At 39.9% G+C, this 25,734-nt stretch overlaps 1 protein-coding gene and 1 long non-coding RNA gene across 5 annotated transcripts in view; one reads left to right on the forward strand and one right to left on the reverse strand.

Moving 5' to 3' along the window:
- SEC24A (SEC24 homolog A, COPII coat complex component) overlaps positions 1–20,377 on the forward strand; it is a 118,783-nt gene extending 98,406 nt beyond the window's left edge. For 2 of the 4 annotated variants that reach the window (XM_005655003.3, XM_005655001.3), the window contains 8 exons: positions 1,857–2,030; positions 5,807–5,917; positions 8,564–8,739; positions 10,923–11,060; positions 14,511–14,615; positions 14,869–14,961; positions 16,531–16,634; positions 17,469–20,377. In XM_005655003.3, coding sequence (XP_005655060.1) covers positions 1,857–2,030; positions 5,807–5,917; positions 8,564–8,739; positions 10,923–11,060; positions 14,511–14,615; positions 14,869–14,961; positions 16,531–16,634; positions 17,469–17,583 — 1,016 coding nt within the window. In that variant the 3' untranslated portion in view covers positions 17,584–20,377. 4 annotated transcript variants of the gene reach the window in all.
- On the reverse strand, positions 1–25,728 carry LOC102164588. The gene is made up of 3 exons (XR_298148.3): positions 25,525–25,728; positions 14,542–14,771; positions 1–71 (listed from the first exon to the last, which is right to left on the reverse strand). It is a non-coding gene; the product is annotated as an uncharacterized LOC102164588 (long non-coding RNA).

Here is a 25,734-nt window from a genome sequence, read left to right on the forward strand (position 1 = left end):
CTGTCCACTAGAAAGATGTCAAAATTTATTGATCAAATGATGTGCCAGATGATGTTCTTCAGTATCCATCACTGTAATAAAAAGAAAAAAAATGGTTGTGCAAAACAACCGAGAGGAAAATTTATGTAATCTCTTATATCAAGTATCATATAAACACTTAAGAAGTCGCCCCATCTCCACAACTCACAGATATTGGCATCACCCCAAACTAATCAACTAATCATTTACCACATGGCTTTCTGTTTGTTTTCCTTTTTTTTAAATAACAGCTTTACTGAGGTAAAATTTATAAATCATACAATTTACCCATTTGAAATATACAGTTCAGTGGTTTTAAATGTTTTTGCCATGGTATCACCACAGTCAAGTTTACAACACTTTCATCATTCCCAAAAAGAGCCCTGTACTGATCGTAGCAAGCACTTCATTCTCCCACTTAGGCAGCTGCCAGTCTTCCGTCTCTAGGGACTTGCCTGTTCCGCGTATTTCCTATTAATGGAGCTATGCACCATGAGGCCCTTTGTGACTGCTTCTTACACCTAGCATAATTTTTGTTGTTGTTGTCAGTAAAGCAAGAGATTTATTAAGGCATCGGAGGGCACAGGCTGAGCTCAAGATGGTGCCAGCCAACATAATCTTTTGTTCATCCAGTATCTATCAGTATTTCATTACCCTCCTTGTAAGAAATACTTTATTTTTATTTCTCAGTGGTATTCCATTGTATAGTTATGTCTCATTTTGTTTATCCTTTCATCAGTTGATGAATATATAGGTTGTTTCTACTCTTTGGATATTATGAATAATATTGCTACAAACATTTGAATAGAGGTTTTTGGACTTTTTTCTTTTTTTTAGGGCCGCACCCACAGCATATAGAGGTTCCCAAGCTAGGGGTCAAATTGGAGCTACAGTGGCTGGCCACAGCCACAGCCACAGCAGTGCAGGATCCAAGCCACATCTGCGACGTACACCACAGCTCATGGCAACACCAGATCCTTAACCCACTGAGTGAGGCCAGGGATTGAACCCATATCCTCATGCTTCCTAGCGAGATTCGTTTCCGCTGTGCCACAGCGGGAACTCCTGGACCTGTTTTCATTTCTCTCAGGTCTATAAATAACTAGGGTTTATAACTGGATCATAGTACGTTTAGCTTTTTGAGGAACCACTAAACTTCTCCACCAGAGGCACCATTTTACATTCCTTCCAGTAGTGAATGAAAGTACTGCTTTCTTCACATCCTTGCCAGTACTTGTTACTGTCCTGTCTTTTCCTTTTAGCCATCTGAGTGAGTGTGATGTGGCGTCTCATTGAGTTTTTGATTTGTATTTCCCTGTTGATGAATGATGTTAACATCTTTGCTTGTGCTTATGGGCTGTTAATGGTCTTTGGAGAAATACGTATTTAGATCCTTTTCTCATTTTTTAAAAATTTTTAAAAGTTATTTTTATTTTGGGGGGGCTGCACCTGCAGCATATGGAGGTTCCCAGGTTAGGGGCCTAATCAGAGCTGCAGCTGCCAGCCTACACCACAGCCACAGCAATGTCAGATCCTTAACCCACTGAGCAAGGCCAGGGATTGAACCCGGATCCTCATGGATACTAGTTGGGTTCATTACCACTGAGCCACAGTGGGAGCTTCCACCTTTGTGACTCTTAACACTTAGGGAATTCTAAGGGCTTTAGGAACCCTATGCCAGAAATGGGTGAAGACTGAGTATATATTTCTTATAAACCACAGTGTCACGTCTCAACTTTTTAATGTCCTCTCTGCCATTCTGATAAATGACAAGGATAAGATGTAATTATCAATATGTGGATATGTATAAATAATTTTGATACATTTTTCTCTTTTAGGTCTTTCCATTCATACTTTCCATGGGAACTTTTTTGTTCGGTCAACAGACTTACTGTCTTTGCCTAATGTTAACCCAGATGCTGGGTATGCAGTACAGATGTCAGTGGAAGAGAGTCTTACTGACACTCAGTTGGTTTCCTTTCAGTCAGCGCTCTTGTATACATCCAGCAAAGGTAAGGTTTTTTTTGTTTGTTTTATTAATGGCAAAAACACATAATGTGAGATCTATCTTAATATTTTAAGTCTAAAATGCAGTACTTTTTTTTTTTGTCTTCTGTCCTTTTAGGGCTGCACCTGTGGCATATGAAGGTTCCCAGGCTAGGGGTCTAATCAGAGCTGCCGCCGCCAACCTACTCCAGAGCCACAGCAATGCCAGATCCAAGCTACACCACAGCTTACGGGAACGCTGGATCCTTAACCCCCTGAGCAAGGCCAGGGATCGAATCTGCAACCTCATGGTTCCTAGTTGGATTCATTTCCACTGCGCCACGATGGGAACTCCCTTAAAATACAGTATTATTGTCATTCCCATTGTGGCTTAGCGGAAATGAACCCGACTAGTATCCATGAGGATGTGGGTTTGCTCCCTGGCCTTGCTCATGGGGTGAAGGATCCTGTGTTGCTGCAGGCTGTGGCATAGGTTGTAGATGCGGCTCGGGTCTGGTGTTGCTGTGGCTGTGGCATAGGCCAGTAGCTACAGCTCTCATTCGATCCCTAGCCAGAGAACTTGCATATGCCAAAGGTGTGGCCCTAAAAATAAACAAAACAAAACAAAGCTCTACAAAGAGTGTATAATAGGGAGTTCCCTTTGTGGCTCAGTGGTTAACAAACTCAACTAGGATCCATGAGGATGCACGTTCAATTCCTGGCCTCGATTAATGGATCTGGGGATCTGGCGTTGCCGTGAACTGTGATGTAGGTCTCAGACACAGCTCGGATCCCGCTTTGGATCCTGTCATAGGCTGGCAGCTCTAGCTCTGATTCGACCATTAGCCCCTGGGGACTTCCATATGCCCTGAGTGTGGCCCTTAAAAAAAGTTAAAAAAAAAAAAAAAAGTGTATAATGGATTTTTAATGAAAACCTTTAGTATTAGAAAGTCAAGGATTTTGTTTTGGTTTTTTTTTTTTTTTTTTTTTTTTTGTCTTTTTGCTATTTCTTGGGCCGCTCCCGCGGCATGTGGAGGTTCCCAGGCTAGGGGTCGAATCGGAGCTGTAGCCACCCGCCTACACCAGAGCCACAGCAACTTGGGATCCGAGCCGCATCTGCAACCTACACCACAGCTCACGGCAACACCGGATCGTTAACCCACTGAGCAAGGGCAGGGACTGAACCCGCAACCTCATGGTTCCCAGTCGGATTCGTTAACCACTGCGCCACCACGGGAACTCCTGTTTTGGTTTTTTTGCCCGCACCTGTGGTGTATGGAAGTTCCGAGGTCAGGGATTGAATCCAAGTCACAGCTGTGTCCTCTGTCAGGATCCTTAACCTGATGCCTAGGTTTCTTTTCTTTGGAGTGTGTGGGGGAGCCGCAGGGACAGCCCATGGAGATTCCCAGGCTTGGGGTCGAATCAGGGCTACTGCTGCTGGCCTACCCCACAGCCATGGCAATTCCAGAACCAAGCTGCGTCGGCAACCTACACCATAGCTCACAGCAATGCCAGATCCTTCAACCACTGAATAGGGCCAGGGATCAAACCCACATCCTCATGGATACTAGTGAGGTCCATTTCTGCTGAGCTGCAGTGGGAACTCCCTAGATACCACTTATTTGACCAAAGAAGAACATCCCAGTCCTCTTTCTGCCCATTGATCTTTCTTAAAATTAAAAAAAAACTAATATAAAATTGACTTATAATCTAATCTACCATTTTAACGTATAGTTCTACAAGTTTTGACAAATATATGTGTAGCCACCACAATTTAGATATCACCGTCTTTTTTTTTTAGAATTTTTGTTTGTTCGTTTTTGTCTTTTGTCCTTTTCGGGCTGCACCCACGGCATATGGAGGTTCCCAGGCTAAGGGTCTAATCGGAGCTGTAGCCACCAGCCTATGCCAGAGCCACAGCAACATGGGATCTGAGCCGCTTCTGCGACCTACACCACAGCTCGTGGCAATGCTGGGTCCTTATTAACCCATGGAGCAAGGCCAGGAATCGAACCTGCAACCTCATGGTTCCTAGTTGGATTCGTTTCCACTGTGCTGTGACGGGAACTCTGATATCACAGTCTTTTCTTTTACCCCAGAAATTTCCTCGTAGTCAACCTCTCTCCTGTCACCAGTGCCTTTGCAAAGATGTCTTATGAATAGAATCATACAGTAGGTAGCCTTTTGTATCTGGCTCTTTCACTTAGGTAATACACTGGAGATTTATCCGTGTTGTTGCATCTGCCAGTAGTTTGTTACTTTTTATTCCTAGGTGGTATTCCATTGTACCCAGTTTGTTGTTTATTCACTTTCCAGTTGATGTACATTTGGGTTGTTTGCAGTTTTCGGCGATTTCAAATATAGCCCTTATAAAACATTTGCATTTGGATATTTATGTGAGCATAAGTTGTCATTTCACTCGGGTGAATACTTCTTAGTGATTTGGACGAATGACTGGGTTGTATGGTGAGCACGTTTTGACTCTTTATGAACTTTCCAAACTGTTTCCTGAGCCTCTGTACTGTTTTGCATTCTTCCTTGTAGTAACCGAGAGTTCTAGCTGCTCTGCATCCTCACAAGCATTTGCTGTTATCAGTGTTTATTTAGTTTTTGTTTGTTGTTTTTAGTTTGAGTTTCAGGTGGTTTTTGTTTCTGTTATTAGCCATTTTCATGAAGTATAGTGGTGTTTCTTTTGGTTTTATTTCATGTTTCCCTAATACCTAGTGTTAGATATCTTTTCTTATCCTTACTGTTAGAAATTTAGGGGAGTTCCCATTGTGGCACAGTGTAAATGGATCTGAGTAGTATCCATGAGGATGTGGATTCGATCCCTGGCCTCAGTCAGTGAGTTAAGGAGCTGGCATTGCTGTGAGCTGTGGTGTGGGCCAAAAGCTGCAGCTCCAGTTCAACCCTTAGCCTGGGAACTTCCATATGCTGCAGGTGCGGCCCTAAAAAGCAAAAAAAAAAAAAAAAAAAAAAAAAAAAGCGTAAGTATAAAACTTCTCTTGTCTGGAATTTAAATATCAAAACACACTCTAGAACACATCTTGGAGTAGTGCTATCATACAGTATGTATATTTTCCCCAAATTATTATTATAAAAAAGTATAAAATAACCAAAATTTTGAGAAAAGAGATTTAAAGAAGCTATAATGTTACCATCACTTGAATACAATAGCTATTGTCTTTTTAGAAATAATTTGAAGAAAAATAATTTTGTAGTTAAAAGAAATTGGAGTTCCCATTGTGGCTTATTGAAAACAAATCTGACTACCATCCATGAGGATGCAGGTTCAATCCCTGCCTCGATCAGTGGGTTAAAGATCCGGCATTGCTGCGAGCTGTGGTGTAGGTTGCAGACACAGCTTGCATCTGACGTAGCTGCGGCTGTGGCACAGGCCAGCAGCTACAGCTCTGATTCCATCCCTGGACTGGGAACCTCTAGGTGCTGTGAGTGCAGCCCTAAAAAAATAAATAAATAAATAAATAATAGTAATAATAAAATAAGTAGAACTTTAGAGTTTTCATTAAAGTTTTGATACTATCCGTCTTTACTATACATAATGCTGTTTGGTTCTAAATTGAAAAAAGTGATTTTTCCGAGTAACTTTATTTATTTATTTATTGGCTGTGCCCACAGCATGCAAAAGTTCCTGGCACAATGATTGAATGTACTCCACAGCAGTGACAACTCCAGATCTTTAACTATTAGGCCATTGGGGAACTCCCCGAGTAACTTTAATACAAACTTTTTTTTGTATAGTTGTGCTTCACATACTGTCATTTGTGTGTTTTCTCCAAAGGTGAAAGAAGAATTCGAGTTCATACTTTGTGTTTGCCAGTAGTTTCAACTCTGAATGAAGTCTTTCTTGGAGCTGATGTTCAAGCAATTTCAGGGTTATTAGCCAACATGGGTAAGAATTGTTAAATAACCTATTTTAAATGTGTTGCAAGTAATAACATTTGAAAAAAATCCACGTGGTTTTGGAAGATTGCATTGTGGTGCAGTGGAAACGAATCTGACTAGTATCCATGAGGACCTGGCCTTGCTCAGTGGGTTGGGGATCCAGTGTTGCCTTGAGCTGTGGTGTAGGCTGGTAGCTGCAGCTCTGATTTGATCCCTAACCTGGCAGCTTCCATATGCTGTGGGTGTGGCCCTAAAAAAAGCAAAAAACAACACATAATTGTGTTTTCCTTTAAATAATTAGCTTTAAGATCTTAGTGTTTTGGAATTCCTGTTGTGGCGCAGTGGAAACAAATCCAACTAGGAACTGTGAGGTTACGGGTTCGATCCTTGGCCTTGCTCAGTGGGTTAAGGATCCAGCGTTGCCATGAGCTGTGGTGTAGGCTTCACATGAGGCTCAGATCTGGTGTCGCTGTGGTATAGGCCGGCATCTGTAGCTCTGATTAGACCCTTAGCCTGGGAACCTCCATATGCTTTGGGTGTGACCCTAAAAAGTAAAAAAAAAAAAAAAAAAAATTGCAGTGTTTTGGATCCAGTATTTGCCTGCTATGTAACAATTTGAATTAAAGGATCTGCTGCAGATAACGTGGTCTTTTTTTTTTTTTTTTTAATTTAAACATCTTTATTGAGATGTAATTTGTTTATTGAGCAAAAAGTGATACGGCAATCACTTAACCCATTTAAGTATACAATCCCATTGTTTTGAGTGTATTTGTTTACAGATTTGTGTGGACATTACCTCAATCTAGTTTTAGAACATTTCTTTCAACTCAAAAAGAACCTCATGCCCATTAACAGTTACTGCTCACTCTCTCCTCTCATGGGCCTTAGGCAACCACTAAACTGCTTTCTGCCTTATCATCTGACTGCTGGTGGACCTAAATAACCATGTATAATTGCCTTCTTGGATTTTCTTTTTTTTTGGTCACACCTGTGGCATGTGGAAGTTCCCAGGCCAGGGATCAAACCCAAGCCACTTCAGTGTTACATTGAGGGATGCACCATGAGAGAAATCTGGATATATATATATATAGACACCTTTTTCAGTTGGTTCTCGCTCCCTTTCTCCTTTAGGGATGACTGCCAGTAGATCCATTTACTTCAAACTCAAATCTGCCTATAATAGGAATAATTACCTATTTTCTTGTACTTACTACTGGGAAAATTTTTCTTTACTGGAACATGGTAAAGAATGCAGCCTCATTTTGGTCTCATATGTTGTTGAAAGTTATAAATGGTGACCTAAGAAATTTGAGGTTCATTGCCTTTGTCTTGTTGAGTTAGTACATTTTCATTATAGTATGATTATTATCTTTTTAAAATTTTATTTATTTATATTTCTTTTAGGGCTGTACCTATGGCATATGGAAGTTCCCAGGTTAGGGGATAAATCACAGCTGCCAGGGATCGAATCTGTGTCCTCATGGATACTAGTTGGGTTCGCTACCACTGAGCTACAATGGGAACTCCTTTATCTTTATTATCGACAACAACTATTCGTTAGGCGGTCTTTGTGGATTTAAAAAAAATCTTTACAACAGCTTGCTTCACAAGTATTAGGTTTTTTTTACTAAATTTGGTTGATCCCAATATGCACTTTTTTCACCTTTTCTCAAAATCTTTAAAATCAGGATGTCTTCAGTTGATAAAGCAGGTAATAGTAATCTGCATTCTTTCTTGTTTATGCACAAATTTGGTCATAGTGGTTAATATCACTTCCTTGAGTATTTTTATTACCACATGAATTGAGTGTAGTTGTAGTTTGAGAAATCTTCACAGCAATTACTGTGTTTTTAATATTGAAAAAAACTTTTGAGTATGAAGAAAAGCATGTGGAGTGGCATTACCCATGATGAAAATCATCTGAATAGTTCTCTAAGAGCTCTTTCAGTAATATGAAATAATTCTCGGCGTTAAGAAAGCATGTATGGAGTTCCCGTCGTGGCGCAGTGGTTAACGAATCCGACTAGGAACCATGAGGTTGTGGGTTCGGTCCCTGCCCTTGCTCAGTGGGTTAACGATCCGGCGTTGCCGTGAGCTGTGGTGTAGGTTGCAGACGCGGCTCGGATCCCGCGTTGCTGTGGCTCTGGCGTAGGCCGGTGGCTCCAGCTCCGATTCAACCCCTAGCCTGGGAACCTCCATGTGCCGCGGGAGCGGCCCAAGAAATAGCAACAACAACAACAACAGACAAAAAGACAAAAAGACAAAAAAAAAAAAAAAAAAAAAGAAAGCATGTGTGTTTAATGGCAGAGTTTTCTTCTTTCTCAACGATATATGAAATTAAATGGTGGGTTACAATTAATAACATCTTAGATTCAACGAAATACAGTTTTCCAGTTTTACAGATAAGGATACTGAGACTCATTACGGTTAAGTTACTTGCAAAATATTTATATTTCTAGGAAATAACGGAACACTGTTTCAAGACAGGTTGGTTTGATTCTCCAAAGTATGTGCCTTTAACTGCTGTGTTTGGTTCCTTGTTTGTGTAATATCTTGAGAATTCATATAATTAAAAAACCGTTTCCGTCCTTAACAGTGAGGTTACTAACCTTCTGTCTTATTTCTCTTTTGACCCTGTCTCAATCTCTCTCAGCTGTTGACAGGTCTGTGACTGCCAGCCTGAGTGATGCTCGGGATGCCCTAGTGAATGCCGTCATAGACTCTCTTTCAGCTTATCGGTCTTCAGTCCTAAGCAACCAGCAGCCTGGACTCATGGTTCCTTTTTCTTTGCGGCTTTTCCCACTGTTTGTGTTGGCTCTCCTTAAACAGGTAACAGAATCAGAACCAGAAACTAACACAGTGAAAATGTTAACAGCCAAAATGTTTGTCCTGTGAGCTACTAAATGTTGAATATAGAACTTTATGCCAGTTATGTTTTTGCAGGACAGGGACCTTAATTCTTATTATGTCTTAAAGGATTTGTAACCAAAGAATATTACAAAATGCTGATTGAAAGTATGTGCCTTGGGAGTTCCCACTGTGGCTCAGCATATTACAGACCCAACTAGTATCCATGATGATTTCGGTTCAGTCCCTGGCTTCACACAGTGGGTTAAGGATCTGGCTTTGATGTGAGCTGTGGTGTAGGTTGCCAATGCAGCTCGATTCAGCCTGTAACCCAGGAACTTCCATTTGCTGCAGGTGCAGCCCTAAAAAGCACAAAAAAATATGCCTTGTTTGTAAGAGATGCCCACCAGGTATTCACAGATGTTATCAGAGATGCAAATGATGACTGATTTTCCAGTTTCTCAAAACGGGAACTGTATATTTTATTGTTTTTTTGTTTTTTTTTATTTTTCTAGGGCCACTTCCCGCAGCATATGGAGGTTCCCAGGCTAGGGGTCCAATTGGAGCTACAGCTGCCAGCCTACACTGCAGCCACAGCAACGCCAGATGTGAGCCACGTTTGCGACCTACGCCACAGCTCACGGCAACGCCGGATCCTTAACCCACTGAGCAAGGCCAGGGATCGAACCCGAAACCTCATGGTTGGTTCCTAGTCAGATTCGTTTCCACTGCGCCACAACAGGAGCTCCTACCCTGACGTTCTTTATCTCTCTTCCCTCCTTTATTTTTCTCCATAGCACTTAACACTGCATATCACCTATTTTGCTTGTTTTTTACTCACTTCTCCCTTACTAGGATTTTTATCTTACGCATCTACCACATTGTCCCAACGTCTAGAATAGTTCCAAATACATAGCAGCCACTCAGTAAATATTTTTTTAGTGAATAAATGGAACTTTTTTCATTTCCCATACTATTCTTTGCTTAAGAGCCTTTTTGTTATCTGCCTTTCTTTATAGTCAGCACATTTGTTTTAGGCATACTTTCGTTGCTATTATCTGACTCTTTCTATTCCTTTCCATCACCAGGACTGCTTGAAAACCTAACCTCCAAACTTCATTATTCTTCATGGAGCTAATATACCAGTTGAAACTCATAATTACTTATTAACTCTATTCTGCTAAGTAGCTATCCTCAAATTATTAATTTTCCTGATTGATTTGTAAGCTTTATTACATTATTTAATTTCTCTGTGGGAGAAACAAGGAAAGGTAACCACCAGTAATCATCACCCAGCCTTTATAGAACACTTATTGCTTTGGTCCTTCATATTTCATATATGTCTTTTTTTTTTTTTTGTCTTTTTAGGGCCACACCCACAGCATATGGAGGTTCCCAGGCTAGGGGTCTAATTGAAGCTGTAGCCTCTGGCCTCCAGCCTGTGCTACAGCTATGCAGGATCCGAGCTGCATCTGCGACCTACACCACAGCTCACAGCAATGCTGGATCATCAACCCACTGAGCGAGGCCAGGGATTGAATCCGCAACCTCATGTTTCCTAGTTGGATTTGTATCCGCTGCGCCACCATGGGAACTCCTATGTGTCTTTCTTTTTTCTTTTTTTAGGGCCTCACTGGCAACATATGGAAGTTTCCAGGCTAGGGGTCAAATTGTAGCTGCAACTGCTGGCCTGCACCACAACCACAGCAATGTCAGACCCCAGCTGAGTCTGCAACTTACACCACAGCTCGTGGCAACACTGGTTCCTTAACCTACTGAGCGAGGCCAGCAGCTGAACCCGCATCCTCATGGATACTACTTGGGTTTGTTACTGCTCAGCCACAACGGGAACTCCTTACTTAGATTTTTATATCACTTTTGCTGTATGATACTGTTTAGATCTATTTCATTGATTAGGAGATAGAAGCCAGAGAGATTAAATAACTTTTCCATGGTCAGATCATTAATTTGTCAAGACTTCAAGGTGGGACTATATAGCCACAATTTAATAGATGTTTGACTAATTAAAATATATATTTGAAAGAGTAATAGTAAATTCGTTAATTCTGTCTGAAAATACTTTAACAGCTGATAATTTGCAGTTTTATATGTACTTGTTAAATTTTTTTTTTTGTTTTTGATGAGGATGTGTTTTTTTGTTACAGAAGTCATTTCAGACTGGGACAAATGCACGTCTGGATGAGCGAATTTTTGCTATGTGTCAGGTGAAAAATCAGCCCTTGGTTTACCTTATGCTTACCACTCATCCCAATTTGTATAGAGTTGACAATCTCTCAGATGAGGTAAGATTGATTTTCTAGTGGCTTTTACTTGAAGGTTTATAAGCCTAATTATATTGAATCCATTGCAGAGATAAAGAAAAGTATTCTCTTTTTAAAAACTTTTCATTTATTCCTTTACTATGTCTGTGTAAAGAAATTTTGGGTTGGGAAGCTCCTGAAAATGGTGCCTTCATTTAAGTTATTATTTGGGGGGAGGGGGCCTGTGCCTAAGGCATACGCAGGTTTTTGGGCCATGGATCAAACTTGAGCCATAGCAATCATCAGAGGCACAGCAGTGACAACACCAGATCCTTAACCTGCTAAGACACTAGTGAACTCCCCCATTTAAGTTAATATGGTAAAAAACATTATTGTTTATTTGAGACAAATCTTCAGAGCAGATCAAAGTAACCTGAAGACATTGTTGGAATTCCCTAGTGACTCAGTGGGGTAAGGATACGACGTTGTCATTGCTGTGGCTTGGGTGGCTGCTGTGATGTGGGTTCGATCCCTGGCCCTGGAACTTCCACATGCCATGTGCCCAGCCAGGAAAAAAAAGAGAGAGATTGACTAGAGCAGTCTTTGATTAATTTATTTGAACAGATTGGTGTGAAAGGAGTATCTTCAAATGAATTTACACCTAGGTCAATGTTCAGTATAACAGTGTTCTTAAAGAAAAAATATTTATCTAAGTTGTAACATTATTTTCCCTTGATAGGAAATTTACTTGAGTTGAAGTCACAAGCATGAAAATGTTAAATCAAAATTCTGGGAGTTCCCGTCATGGCTCAGTGGTTAACGAATCAGCCTAGGAACCGTGAGGTTGCGGGTTTGATCCCTGGCCTTGCTCAGTGGGTTAAGGATCGGGCGTTGCCAAGAGCTGTGGTGTAGATTGCAGAAGCGGCTTGGATCCCGCGTTGCTGTGGCTCTGGCGTAGGCCAGCGGCTACAGCTCCGATTCATCCCCTTGTCTGGGAACCTCCATATGCTGCAGGAGAAGCCCTAGAAGTGACAAAAAGACCAAAAAAAAAAAAAAACCAAACAAACAAACAAAATTCTTATTTCTACATCATGATCAAGTTAGGATATATATGTTGGAAATAATACTTTTGGTTAAAAATCTCTCAGAGTTTAAAGTTTTTAAGATATTTTGGGTGTATAAAGGAGAAATTGCCTATGAAATTTGAGGTAACTTTTTTTGCAAATGAAAACAGTTGATGACATCATTAATTTGCATTATAAAAATAATAACTCAAGATTAATCTTGTGTTTGACACATTCAACTAACTGGGCCTACCTTTTCTTCACTGTAGAAAACGGAAAAATAACATAAAAATACAAATACAATATATTATATGTCTATAATATGGAAGAAAGAAAGAAGAAAAATCAATCATAATACATACATTCAAAAACAAGCACTCCTCTGATTTTCAGCAGGGTATTTATCAGGCTCTCTTGTTTGTAAGTAAGCTTAGGAAAGAAAGGGGGTTGATGTGCCACTCAGAAACAAACCATAGGAAAGGCGAGGGTACAGCTAAATTCAGGTCTAGTCTTATATTCATAGCCTCAGACCAGACTTTCTACAACCTGGAAAACAGAGCCACTCATAGTTTTCTCTTTACCACCAGGGAAAGACAAACCTCTCTTTTCTGAGTTCAGTGTTTTAAATTAAAGTATAGTTGATTTTCAGTGTTGTGCCAATTTATGCTGTACAGCAAGAAATCATATATCATATATATATATATATATATATATTTATTTACTTTCTTATATTATCTTCCATCATGGTCTAGCCCACATGACTCGATACAGTTCCCAGTGTTATACAGTAGACCCTCACTGCTTATCCATTCTTTTTTTTTTTTTTTTTTTTTTTTTTTTGTCTTTTGTCTTTTTTGTTGTTGTTGTTGTTGTTGTTGTTGTTGTTGTTATTGTTGCTATTTCTTGGGCCGCTCCCGCGGCATATGGAGGTTCCCAGGCTAGGGGTCCAATCGGAGCTGTAGCCACCGGCCTACACCAGAGCCACAGCAACGCGGGATCCGAGCCGCATCTGCAACCTACACCACAGCTCACGGCAACGCCGGATCGTTAACCCACTGAGCAAGGGCAGGGACCGAACCCGCAACCTCATGGTTCCTAGTCGGATTCGTTAACCACTGCGCCACGACGGGAACTCCTATCCATTCTAAATGTAATGGTTTGAGGGAGTTCCCATCATGGCGCAGCAGAAACAAATCCGACTAGGAACCATGAGGTTTCAGGTTCAATCCCTGGCCTCGCTCAGTGGGTGAAAGATCCGGCGTTGCCGTGAGCAGTGGTGTAGTTTGCAGACACGGCTCAGATCTGGCGTGGCTGTGGCTGTGACTGTGGCGTAGGCCGGCGGCTACAGCTCCAATTAGACCCCTAGCCTGGGAACCTCCACATGCCGAGGGTGTGGCCCTAAAATAAGTAAATAAATAAATGTAATGGTTTGAATCTACTAACTCTAAATTCCCAGTCCATCCCACTCACATTAATTTCTGATTGGCCATATTGGGGTTATTGGCTCTCTTGCTCCCCACATACCCTAAGGCCAGAAGTCTTAAGGTACTGTGATTAATAGTTCCTGGTAGAGCTAAAGCCTCCTCACAAGGGAATACCTGTTGGTAGATCATTGTTTTATTTACTTTCCTCCTTAGATAAGGTTTAAATTTTTTTTTTTTTTTTTGTCTTTTTAGGGCTGCAACCACGGCATATGGAGGTTCCCAGGCTAGGGGTTGAATGGGAGCTGTAGCCACCAGGCTACGCCACAGCCACAGCAACGCCAGATCTAAGACGCATCTGCAACCTGCACCGTAGTTCACGGCAACACCAGATCCTTAACCCACTGAGCAAGGCCAGGGATCGAACCCATGTCCTCGTGGATACTAGTCAGATTTGTTTCTGTTGAGCCATGACAGGAACTCCCAAGGTTTAACTAAGTATTGAGTTTTAGTACTTAAATCAGCTTTTAGTCAAAGATGGTTATGAATATTTAAAGTTGTGTGTTTGTGTGTCTGTGTTTTAAGACAGCAGTATTATAGTCAATTATAAATGAGAAGCTTCCATTTCTGGCCTTAATAAATAAACGTTAAGGAGTTCCTGCCGTGGTACAGTGGGTTAAAGATCTAATCATCTGTTATTATTAACTAAATTCCAGACGTTATTTGGATCTCACTAGATGTCATTTGTCTGTTCAGGATACATGTATGTTGACTGTATTTATTGTATTAGTTTTTAAAATAATGATTAAGATCAGAAATTAATTTGGCTTTACTGAGATTCACAGCTTTGTTTAGATAAGTGATACATATTTCTTCCTCTTCTGTATATTTAAATATGAATAATTGTGGTTTCAGAGGTAACTATTCATTGAAAATAGTTTTTGTGTTTAATTGTGGCTCCCTATTACCTGTGTTTTAAAGCTTTAATCTTTTGGTTAATTCTTTAGGGAGCAATCAACATCAATGATCGCACTATACCTCAGCCGCCTATTCTTCAGCTTTCAGTGGAGAAGCTGAGCAGGGATGGAGCTTTCCTCATGGATGCTGGCTCTGTGAGTAGTCTTGACTGAGCAGGATTCTTCTCTCTGCACTCTACTCCCTCTGTTCCTCTTCATATCTCTCTTGGGAGGTCCCACTGTGGTGCAGTGGGGTAAGGATCTGGCATCATCACTGCTGTGGCGTGGGTTGTATCCCTGGCCCCGGAGCGTCTGCATTTCACGGACATGGCCAAGAAAAGACATAGTTAGTGGTTAAAGGTGAGTCAACAGCTGACTGTTAAGCTGCATCTTTTCTTCCTCTCCCCAGGTACTAATGCTGTGGGTTGGAAGAAATTGTGGACACACTTTTCTCAGCCAAGTTCTAGGAGTTGAAAACTATGCATTAATTCCACAGACTATGGTAAGACTCTGTCATTATAGTGATTCTAGTAGATAGATTTAAAAGGCACTTCAAATGTGGCAAATACATGAAAATCCTGTTTTGAAATCATAGCATAATATTCCAAAAAAGAATATTTCCAAAAAAGAAAGTGTTCCTATACATTCTTTCTCTTTCAGTTGAAAATGTTCATCTTATATTTTAAAGGCACTCTCTAGATTAGTTTGCATCTTTGACTTAATTATTCTTATATGTGTATACTATTTTAGAAAAAAAGTAATGAATTTAGTTTATGGCCCAAAAAAATGTTTGCTGCTATTGGCATTAGTGTGAAGGCTCTTTTGTCCCTGTGTTTTATGTTTTTGGCAAGTGATTTCCTTGTTCTTTGGCAGGGTCCTTTTAACTGCTGCTTTGGAGTAATAACTAAGCTAATTGTCACTAATAATTTGTAACCAGTGTCAGATGGATTTATATTGATTATTAGACAATGAATAATAAGTATTTGAAAATAACACATGAGAAAGCATGTGTTAAACTATATAGCATTTGGATAGTTGTGAATTTTAAAGTTAGAATTAATTGTGTTATGGTCCTATGTAGTGTCATATTTTTCAGTTTCAACTAAATTTGTCACCAACTTCGGAATGTGTTTTATGTCAGCATCATTTCATATTTTTGGGTTTATAAACTGTAAACTTCATTTATGGAAGTTATTAGGAGATTTATATATTTAAAAGACATATATGTTAGGATTCTATCTAGGATAAACACTAGCTTTCTGAGTAAAATGGCTGGTCTGAATGACTAGGCATTTAAGCAATGAGGGGTTAAGAAATTATTTTATTTGGAATAACTACTTGAATTCTACATGAAGATAAGAGGTAGGATGTTCTTCTAGATCAGGGCTTGGCAAACTGTGCCCGAGGTGGCCAGTCACCTGTTTTGGTAAATAAAGTTTTATTGGAACATAGCCGTGTCCAGTTATAGATTGTAGTCCATGGCTACTTCAGTGGAACAGTGGCAGAATTGAGAAGTTGCAGCAGAGACAAAATGATCTGCAAGCCTAAAGTGTCTATTCTCTGTCCCTTTAAGAAATTTGCCTGCCCCTTTCTTGAAAATTGTAGTATGTGGAATCTCTTCCCAGACTTCCTAAAAGTTATTTAATCTCTGGCATCTAGTTCCTAATCAGTGAAATAGATCTAAACACTCTTATATAGCAACAGTGATGTAAAAATCTAAATAAGGAGTTCCCATTGTGGCTCATTGGTAACAAACCTGACTAATATCCATGAGGGTGCAGGTTTGATCCCTGGCCCCACTCAGTGAGTTAAGGATCTGCTGTTGCCATGAGTTACGGTGTAGATCGTAGACATGGCTCTGATCCTGAGTGGCTGTCACTGTGGCAGTGGCCAGAGACTACAGCTCTGATTCGACCCCTAGCCTGGGAACTACCATATGTCGTGAGTGTGGCCCTAAAAAAACTAAAAAAAGACCAAAAAGTAAGAAGGAAAGAAAGATAGAAAAACACTGTGGATGATATGTTAGAGTTATAATTAGAATAAATGGATGTTGCTGGCTTTTGTTTAATAGACAGACCTTCCAGAACTTGATACACCAGAATCCGCTAGAACAATAGCTTTCATCTCCTGGCTTAGAGAGCAGAGACCGTTTTACCCAATACTTTATGTAATAAGGTAAGTTGAATTTTTCACTTGCTGATAGTAAAACAGTTTGTTTGGCCTTGCAAGGACCTGTTTTGAGTAATTGATACGTGTGACCTTTTGCTTAAGCAAAAAAACCCTTTAGAAGTATGGAGAAGAAAAAAAATTTTTGCAATAATAAATAGTACTATGAAATATGATAAAAAATAATAATAAATAGGGAGTTCCCTTTGTGGCACAGTGGAAACGAATCCGACTAGTAACCATGAGGTTGCAGGTTCGATCTCTGCCCTCAGTGGGTTAAGGACCCAGCATTGCCATGAGCTGTAGTATAAGTCGAAGATGCGGCTCGGATCTCCTGTTGCTGCTGCTGTAGCATAGGCCGGCAGCTGTAGCTCCAGTTCAACCCATAGCCTGGGAACTTCGATGTGGTACGGGTGCGGGCCTAAAAAGCAAAAAAAAAAAAAAAAAAAAAAAAAATTGTTGGAGTTCCCGGTGTGGCTCAGTGGCTAACAAATCTGACTAGCATCCCTGGGGAGGGAGGTTTGATCCCTGGCCTTGCTCGGAGGGTTGAGGATCCAGCGTTGCCATGAGCTGTGGTCTAGGTCACAGACCCGGCTTGGATCCCACGTTGCTGTGGCTGTGGTGTAGGCCAGCAGCTACAGCTCCTATTAGACCCCTTGCCTGGGAACCTCCATATGCCACGGGGGCAGCTGTAAATAAAAAGAAAAAAAATTAATAATAAGTAGTACTAAATTATGCTTTATATCCAATTACTAGTGAGATGTATGTCAAAAGCTTTCTGACAGATCCACTGTTTATTTTACTATTACACTTCATGTAATGTATTTGTCTTTTATTCCTAAGGGATGAGAGTCCAATGAAAACGAACTTCCTTCAAAACATGGTGGAAGACAGAACAGAATCTGCATTATCATACTATGAATTCCTCTTGCATATACAACAGCAAGTAAATAAATGAAGATTACTTGACTTAGTAATTTCTAAGGAAAGTCGCGATAATGTGGAACACCTGAAAATGTGTAGTGCCCTCCTTTCCTATTAAGTTTGCGGACTGATGTGATGATTATATGTTCTCACTGTGATTTCAACAAGCTATAGCAAATAAAGGACCACAGCAGAGAATCAAACATGCAACTCTGAAATACTGTATTTTTCAAATCAAAATACATCTGCATATGATTGGATACCTTTTTTCCTTTGCTGCCAATTATGTTTCAGTTGTTAAGGACTGAAATAAGACAATATCACAAAGTACAGTTTGTAAAATAAAGACGTGTGTGTTCCAAGTGTATATTTCTCTTTTTTCCTGAATTTTTGGCTGCTACATTTAAAACCTCACAAGACTAAATGTTGCAGGGAAATTACAAATCTATTGATAATGGTCTTTTTAAAATCAAAAAATTTCTTAAGTTAACTAAATGTAGAAAAACTAGAGTCCATCCCCCACAGCTTTTTTGTTTTTTAAGGAAGAAACGGGATCATCATGTTAGCTAAAACTCTAGCGTAGCTTGAGAGAATATGAAGTGATACAGTCAAGCTTTAAAATCTGTCAGTATTCTCTATACTTGAAGAACAAAGTCACTGAAGTGAAAACTATGAATAAGTGGTTTTCTGCTTGGTTGGACGACTTGGTTGGACACTATCTTATTCTGCAGTGAAAGGAATCTGAGCTCTCCTCATAAATACATTGGGACTGGGACTGGCAATGATGATAGGGAGATGAGAAACTTATTTTGATCCTTTAAGTGGGTTTTATTTGGTACATTTCTGCTCTGTGATATCTAATAAAAGCATTATATTGGTGAAATGAGTATGAATGAAAGAAATGGTGTCTCAAATGCATCAGTAACATTTTTCTAAGAAATTTAATAATTAAATTGGAAGCCACTCATAAGATATTTATTCTTGGATATTAAAACGTACTGAAGCATGAATGCTTCTGTTTGATTTAGTGGATATTATGTAAATCCACAATATGGAAGTTATGAAAGAAACTTGGTTTCTGAACATGCTCAAAAACTGCTTTTTTGATTCGGCCAGAAAAACATTATAGTCAAAACTCTTGAGTGAATTTTGTTTACAGATAGGTAAATTACACATTTGTATATTTAAAGTGCTGTGATAGAATATCTTTAAAGAGTTTGGCCCAGTTTTCACAGATTCATTTGTCTTGTTTGAACTTCTTAAAGTAAACGTTGTTCATGAGTAATACTTGCTGAATAAATTTTTGGTTTTTTGTTTTAATGGGTTAGAAAAAATGTGTTTACAATCTTGATTTCATATGATCACCAATGAAATAGTAACTTTCAGGTTTACATCAGTATGAGCTGACTTTAACTGAATTGTTTTGGGATAGGGAAATACAGGTCCCACGAGTATATACACTACTGCTTACCAGGCAGATCAGAATAATTGTGTTCTATAAAAATACTATCTCCCTTAAGCAGTGTTAAGGTTTATTTTCAGTATACTAGTGGTACAATGAACTGGAAATTTTCTTGAAAGCTGCTTCATTGTTAGGAAGCAGTTTTCAAACTGGGGATAATTAGAATGCATTTATATTTTTCCCTCTTCTAAAGAAACAGAGAGTCCTTATTATGCACTGTTGCTTTGTATAAAATAAAATTCTGTTCATAATGTGAATTTTAAATGTTGATATGCTAGTCCTTTTTTGATAGTAGTAAAGAATCTTCCAGAGGGAAAAGTTTGTGCTTCTAGGGACAATAATCTTTGTGCCTCACTTCATCCCTAAGTGGGTATGACTCTTCTTATTACCATATGCTTTGTTAGTATATTTTACAAATTTGCTTTAAAAAATTATTTTAGATATTGTGTAACATGTGCAATCAGAATAATTTTATAATAGCCAGGTCATAAAAAGACATTACTTTAGTACAGATTCACTATATTTGTTCTCCCAGTAATGAGAGAATGAATGAACCTTTTGGAGATACTGATATTAAGCAATTGTTTTTTGCAATATTGAATGTGTTTTTTAGTTTAGTTTGTTTTTTTTCTCCAGTAGGGCACTACCTGCTATCTCATCTTGTATTACTTTTTGACATAAAGCAACTAATCTTTACAGTATGCCATATTTTTTTTATTGTAGTTGTAAATTATGAAAGATCCTTGAATTTTCTATAGATCTACAACTACTAAAGTAACTGACAAGGGCAATCTTGGTATTTAAATCTGAGCATGGCAATTCTACCATAAAAAGTACTCTATTTTTCTAATTTCTAGGATTTTTAAAATAACATTTCTCTGTCTGACACATTAATATTCACTCAAGCTGTACCATTTATTTTAGTTTGCATATATTTCATTGTTTTAATTTAATATAATGTATTGAGTCTAATAGACTGTTTTTCAATAATTAGAATAAAAGATTTTCTTCTAATCAGAGATGCATAACAGCTATTATCTAGGGGACCACCAAATGTGATTTCAGAATTTCGTTAACTATTACAAATATAATCCTTATATAGAAATTTTAATTTTGTAAAGTAGTGTATAATATTGTAACATTAAATTCTTGTTTTCAGATTCAAATATGTATTGATCTTCAATGTGCTGTGTTAAATCTTGCTTCTCTTAAATGTTAGAGACAAGATTTGTCTTCCTTTTTACAGTTTGTAATTTTCACTGTTTTATTCCTGTAAAAAAAAAAAGTCATTTGTAACCCATGCAAATAATCGTTTGAACTGTGCTAACTTATCAATTTGGCTATTCAATAAAGTTAATTGAACGAACGTACATATTGTGATTATTTAAATTGATATGAATAACTTGTAGTCACTGAGTAGTGCTATATTGTGCATCCAAATTAAGTCAATAGGATGCTATTGCCAAAGGTGCTTTAAATCTAAGTCAATGTCTGGAGGGTCATAATCCAATTTTTTTTTTTTTACAGCCACATGCTCACTCCTAAAATTCTAGATTGAGGAGTTCCCTGGTGTCTCAGCAAGTTAAGGATCCTACATTGTCACTGCTGTAGCTCAGGTCATTGCTATGATACAAGTTCAATCCGTGGTCTCATAACTTCTGCATGCCGTGAGCAGGGCCAATAAAATAAAATTCTAGATTGAAAGGTTTTTAATTTTTAATTTTTAATTTTCATTATGTTTAAGATACTACTCATGTTCTTGTGGACCCTTTTGTTACGGATGCCTACTGCCTAACTGTTCATTTGAAGATAATCTGTTAGCTTTTAAGATTTTTCCTTTATCATGAATATTCCAAGTATAATAGTTTACTGTTTATCCTGCTTGTTTTTCAGAGCAAGTTTTACTCTGAAGATCCTTGTCTGTCTTCAATTCTGGAAAATTCTCTCATTTGGCCACAGCATAAGGAAGCTCCTGGGCCAGGAATCAAACCCATGCCACAGCAGTAACCCAAGTTGCTGCAGTGACACCAGATCCTTAACCCACTGTGCCACAAGAGAATTCCTCAGTTATTTTTTAAAGTATTATTTACTTTTAAAGTTTAGGTGTAATTGACATGTTATTTTTAAAATATTTGCTTCTCTATCATTCCTTCTATTCTTTACCTTCAGAATTCCTTTTTATTTTTTTCTTTTTTGGCCACCCTTTGGCATATGGAGTTCCTGATCCAAGCCACAGTTGCAACTGACACCACAGCTTCAGGAACATTGGATCCTTAACCTGCTGTGCTGGTCAGGGTTCAAACCTGTGTACCAAGTCCTCTAGAAACACGGCCAATTCCATTGCTCCACAGCGGGAACAATTCACAATCAATTTTAGATAGATGTTTTCACTAAGTCCTTTTGTGACTATGTCCAGATTGGAGTTTATTGAATTTTTTATTGTTTTTTTAATTTATTTTGCTTTTTAGGACCATTTAATCTGTTGAATTCATTTATTTATTTATTTATTTAGATGTTTAGGGCTGTACCTGCGGCACATGGAAGCCTGCAGCATATAGAAGTTACCAGGATGAATCAGAGCTGTAGCTGCTGGCCTATGCCACAGCCACAGCAACACAGGATCCAAGACATGTCTGCGTTTTACACCACAGCTCGTCACAGTGCCAGATCCTTAACCCACTGAGTGAGGCCAGGGATCAAATTTGCATCCTCATGGATACTAGTCAGGTAAATTTCTGAGCCACAATGGGAACTCCTTATCTACTGAATTTTATATTTACTAACTAACTTTTGAAAATTAATTTCTGCCTATTTTGTTCAATAATGTATTAAAATTTCTATAATGCTCTAGTCAATTCCAATTTTTTTTTTTCGGTTTTTGTTGTTGTTGTTTTTGTCATTTTGCCATTTCTTGGGCCGCTCCCACGGCATATGGAGCTTCCCAGGCTAGGGGTCGAATTGGAGCCATAACCACCAGCCTACACCAGACCCACAGCAACACAGGATCCGAGCTGCGTCTGCAACCGACACCACAGCTCACAGCAACGCCGGATCCTTAACCCACTGAGCAGGGCCAGGGATCCAACCCGAAACCTCATGGTTCCTAGTCGAACTCACTAACCACTGCGCCATGACGGGAACTCCCAATTCCAATTTTTAATGTGGCTGGCAGAATTTAAATGTGTAGGTCACAGAGGTAGCTCGGATCTGGTGTTACTGAGGCTGTGGCACAGGCCGGCAGCTACAGCTCCTATTCGACCCCTAGACTGGGAACCTCCATATGCTACGTGTTTTTTTAGGTGCAGCCCTAAAAAAAGAAAAAAGAAAAAAAAAGAAAGACCCAATATTAGCCTACCTAAACAATGCTAGGTTCAAATAAAAATTACATGTAAAACTCATTGAAGGAGGTCCCGTCATGGCTCATCTGTAATGAACCTGACTAGCATCCATGAGGACGCTAGTTTGATCCCTGGCCCTGCTCAGTGGGTTAAGGATCTGGTGTTGCCTGAGCTGTGGTTGTAGGTCACGGATGAGGCTTGGATCTGGCGTTGCTGTGTTGTGGGCCAACAGCTGCAGCTATGGTTCAACCCCTAGCCTGGGAAAGTCCATATGCTGTGAGTGTGGCCCTAAAAAAAAAAAAAAAAAAAAAATTGAAAATGCAGGTTTTTGGTTTTTTTGGTCTTTTGTCTTTTTAGGGCCACACCCTGGGCATATGGAAGTTCCCAGGTCAGGAGTCTAATCAGAACTGTTATCACTGGCCTACGCCACAGCCACAGCAACTTGGGATCTGAGCCGCATCTGCAACCTACACCACAACTCAGGGCAAGCCGGATCCTTAACCCACTGAGTGAGACCAGGGATTGAACCTGCAACCTCATGGTTCCTAGTCAGATTCGTTTCCACTGCACCACGACAGGAACTCCTGAAAATGCTGATTTGTCATTTCCTCTAAAAGAAAAATTTTCAGCAATTATTGAAGTATATTTAATCTAGCGCTCCCAAGGCTAGACTTATGGCAAAGTGAAAAAATTTTTAATAGGAGATGGGCTGTGTTTGCCTTTGTAAAGTCTATAGTGAAGGAGATAGAAATTAATACAATGATATGCACAAGTATGCACATCATTTATCAAAGAACCACACATACCACTGAGGGAAGCACTAGGAAGTTTAATAACTATGGAAAGCTCACAGGGAAAATGGCTCCCAAGAAATAAGTAAGCACACAATATCAAATCTTGTCACTTGAAATTCTTGCCAGACTACATCAGCCATCATACACAACACATCTATCTAAAGAAGCAAAATATTCATTGGCTTCTATATACCACCTCAAGTGAAAAAAATCTTTTTGTTTATCCTGAAATTGTATTTGGTCTTTACTCATCAGGACTTTACCTCATCAAGTTCTGCACATTTATTACTATTAATTCTTTCAATTGTAGAATTTTCTAAGCCACGATCTGGGCCTCAGAGATGTAGATCTGTACAGATATACAGGGGAACACTTTCTTTTTCTCTCTCTTTTTTTTTTTTTTTTTTTTTTTGGTCTTTTTAAGCCATTTCTTGGGCCGATCCCTCGGCATATGGAGATTCCCAGACTAGGAGTCCAATCGGAGCTGTAGCCACCAGCCTACGCCAGAGCCACAGCAACGCAGGATCCGAGCCGCGTCTGCAACCTACACCACAGCTCACGGCAACGCCGGATCGTTAACCCACTGAGCAAGGGCAGGGACCGAACCCGCAACCTCATGGTTCCTAGTCGGATTTGTTAACCACTGCGCCATGACAGGAACTCCAAGGGGACATTTTCTAATACTTTAAAATTATTAACTAGGGCATGTCCCTGAGATTTAGCTTTCATCCAATTAAGGGGGATCTTTCAGTGTTGATACTTGAGCTCCTTATGTTATTGAACCAAAAGATAAGGTAAAATTCCTGGTGGCCTAGTGGTTAAGATCGCTTTGGCCAGGGTTCAATCCCTGGTCTGGGAACTAAGATGTCACATCAAGCTGCATGATGAAAAAAAAGGTGTTCATTGTGTTCATTTTTTGTTTTTGTTTCTTTGCTTTTTGGGGGGCTGCCCCGGAGGCATATGTAAGTTCCCAGGCTAGGGGTCGAATGGGAGCTGTGGCTACGGCCACAGCCAGAGCCAGAGCCAGAGCAATGTGGGATTGCATCCACATCTGCAACCTGCACCACAGCTCATGGCAAAGCCTGATCCTTACCCCACTGAGCGAGGCCAGGGATAGATCCCACATCCTCATGGATACTAGTTGGGTTTATAACCCACTGAGCCACAAGGGGAACTCCTTGTTCATTGGCTTAACACTTGTTTCCAAAATCCTTTTGTCTGGGACAGGGTCAGGTGACTAAACAGTTAAAAATAGTATTTTATTACCTTCTAAGTAGGGTTTCACCAACTTCCTGATTTTGAGCAGACTTGTGTAGCAAGATCCATTGCAGAGGCTACACTAGATTGCTTCACCCCCTAGCCTCTGATGTAAACTGGCTACGTCGTCCATGAAGCAAGGGCTGTTGAGGGATTCAACTCCTTTATCAATTTACTCACTCAAATAGTTATTACTTAGCGCCAGGGCTGAACGACGACTTCTGTGGGCCCTCGGTACTCTGTTTTCGTGGGCTCTCTCCTCCATAAACACATTCCTAAAATTATATTTTATGACTCTGTTGGTATGGGAACGACTATAATCCAAGCTGGATTCGTCACTATATAAAAATTATGACACATTTCTTCTGATTTTAAAAGAAAATCAAATGAAAAATTTTCTTAGGTTCCTATTGCTGGCCCTTAACATGGCCTAACGGTTAAGTCTGTCTTGCTGAGCACTCACTGTTCCAGCCGTCAACCCAACAGTGCATGTCTTCATGGAGTTATGTTTTACTTAATGAGAAAACAGACAATACACAAAAAAAGTACATTTAGCTTGTGAGTCGGTTGTAAGTATTAAGGAGAAAAAGCAGATAAGGAGAATAAGGAGTGTTGAGAGGGGGTGGTAATTTATTTTATTTTTGTCTTTTTTTTTTTTTTTTTGCTTTCTTTTAGGGCCACGCTCACTGAATGTGGACGTCCCCAGCTAGGGGTTGAATCAGAGCTGTAGCCCCACAGCCACAGCAAGGCCGGATCGGAGCTGCATCTGCGACCTAAACCACAGCTCAAGGCAACGCGGGATCCTTAACCCACTGAGCGAGGCCAGGGATCCAACCTGCGTCCTCATGGATGCTAGTCAGATTCGTTACCCCTGAGCCATAATGGAAACTCCTAAGGGGTGGTAATTTAAAGAGAATGGACAGAGGAGACTTCAATGGGAGAATCTTGAACAAAGACAGGCGAAACAAACTAGCCATGTACTTGGGGGAAGCGCAGTGACAGATGAGGAATCAGCACCAAGAACAAACCCCAAACGCCCAGAGCTCCCTGAAGCGTCACTCTCGCAGTTAACCTCTTCCCCAGGCCTATACGCAAGGCCGCAGGAGGTCACCGGAAACCAGTACCTGCCGCTGCAACCTCCATTTTGCTTCCTGGCACCGCCGAGGAGCGGTCGTCTATTTCTCGTTCCTATCCGGTGCCCTTGCGTCAGGCTAGGTGCCGCTTTTCTTCACCTCCGACTGAACTGCAGGAAGACCGAGTCGCGGGGAAGAGAAACAGCGAGAGCCAGCCCTGCCCAAGGAATTGGGACGGCCACCGATGCCCTCATTCAAGAT

The sequence above is a fragment of the Sus scrofa genome, chromosome 2, assembly GCF_000003025.6.
Source record: "Sus scrofa isolate TJ Tabasco breed Duroc chromosome 2, Sscrofa11.1, whole genome shotgun sequence".
NCBI lineage: Eukaryota > Metazoa > Chordata > Mammalia > Artiodactyla > Suidae > Sus > Sus scrofa.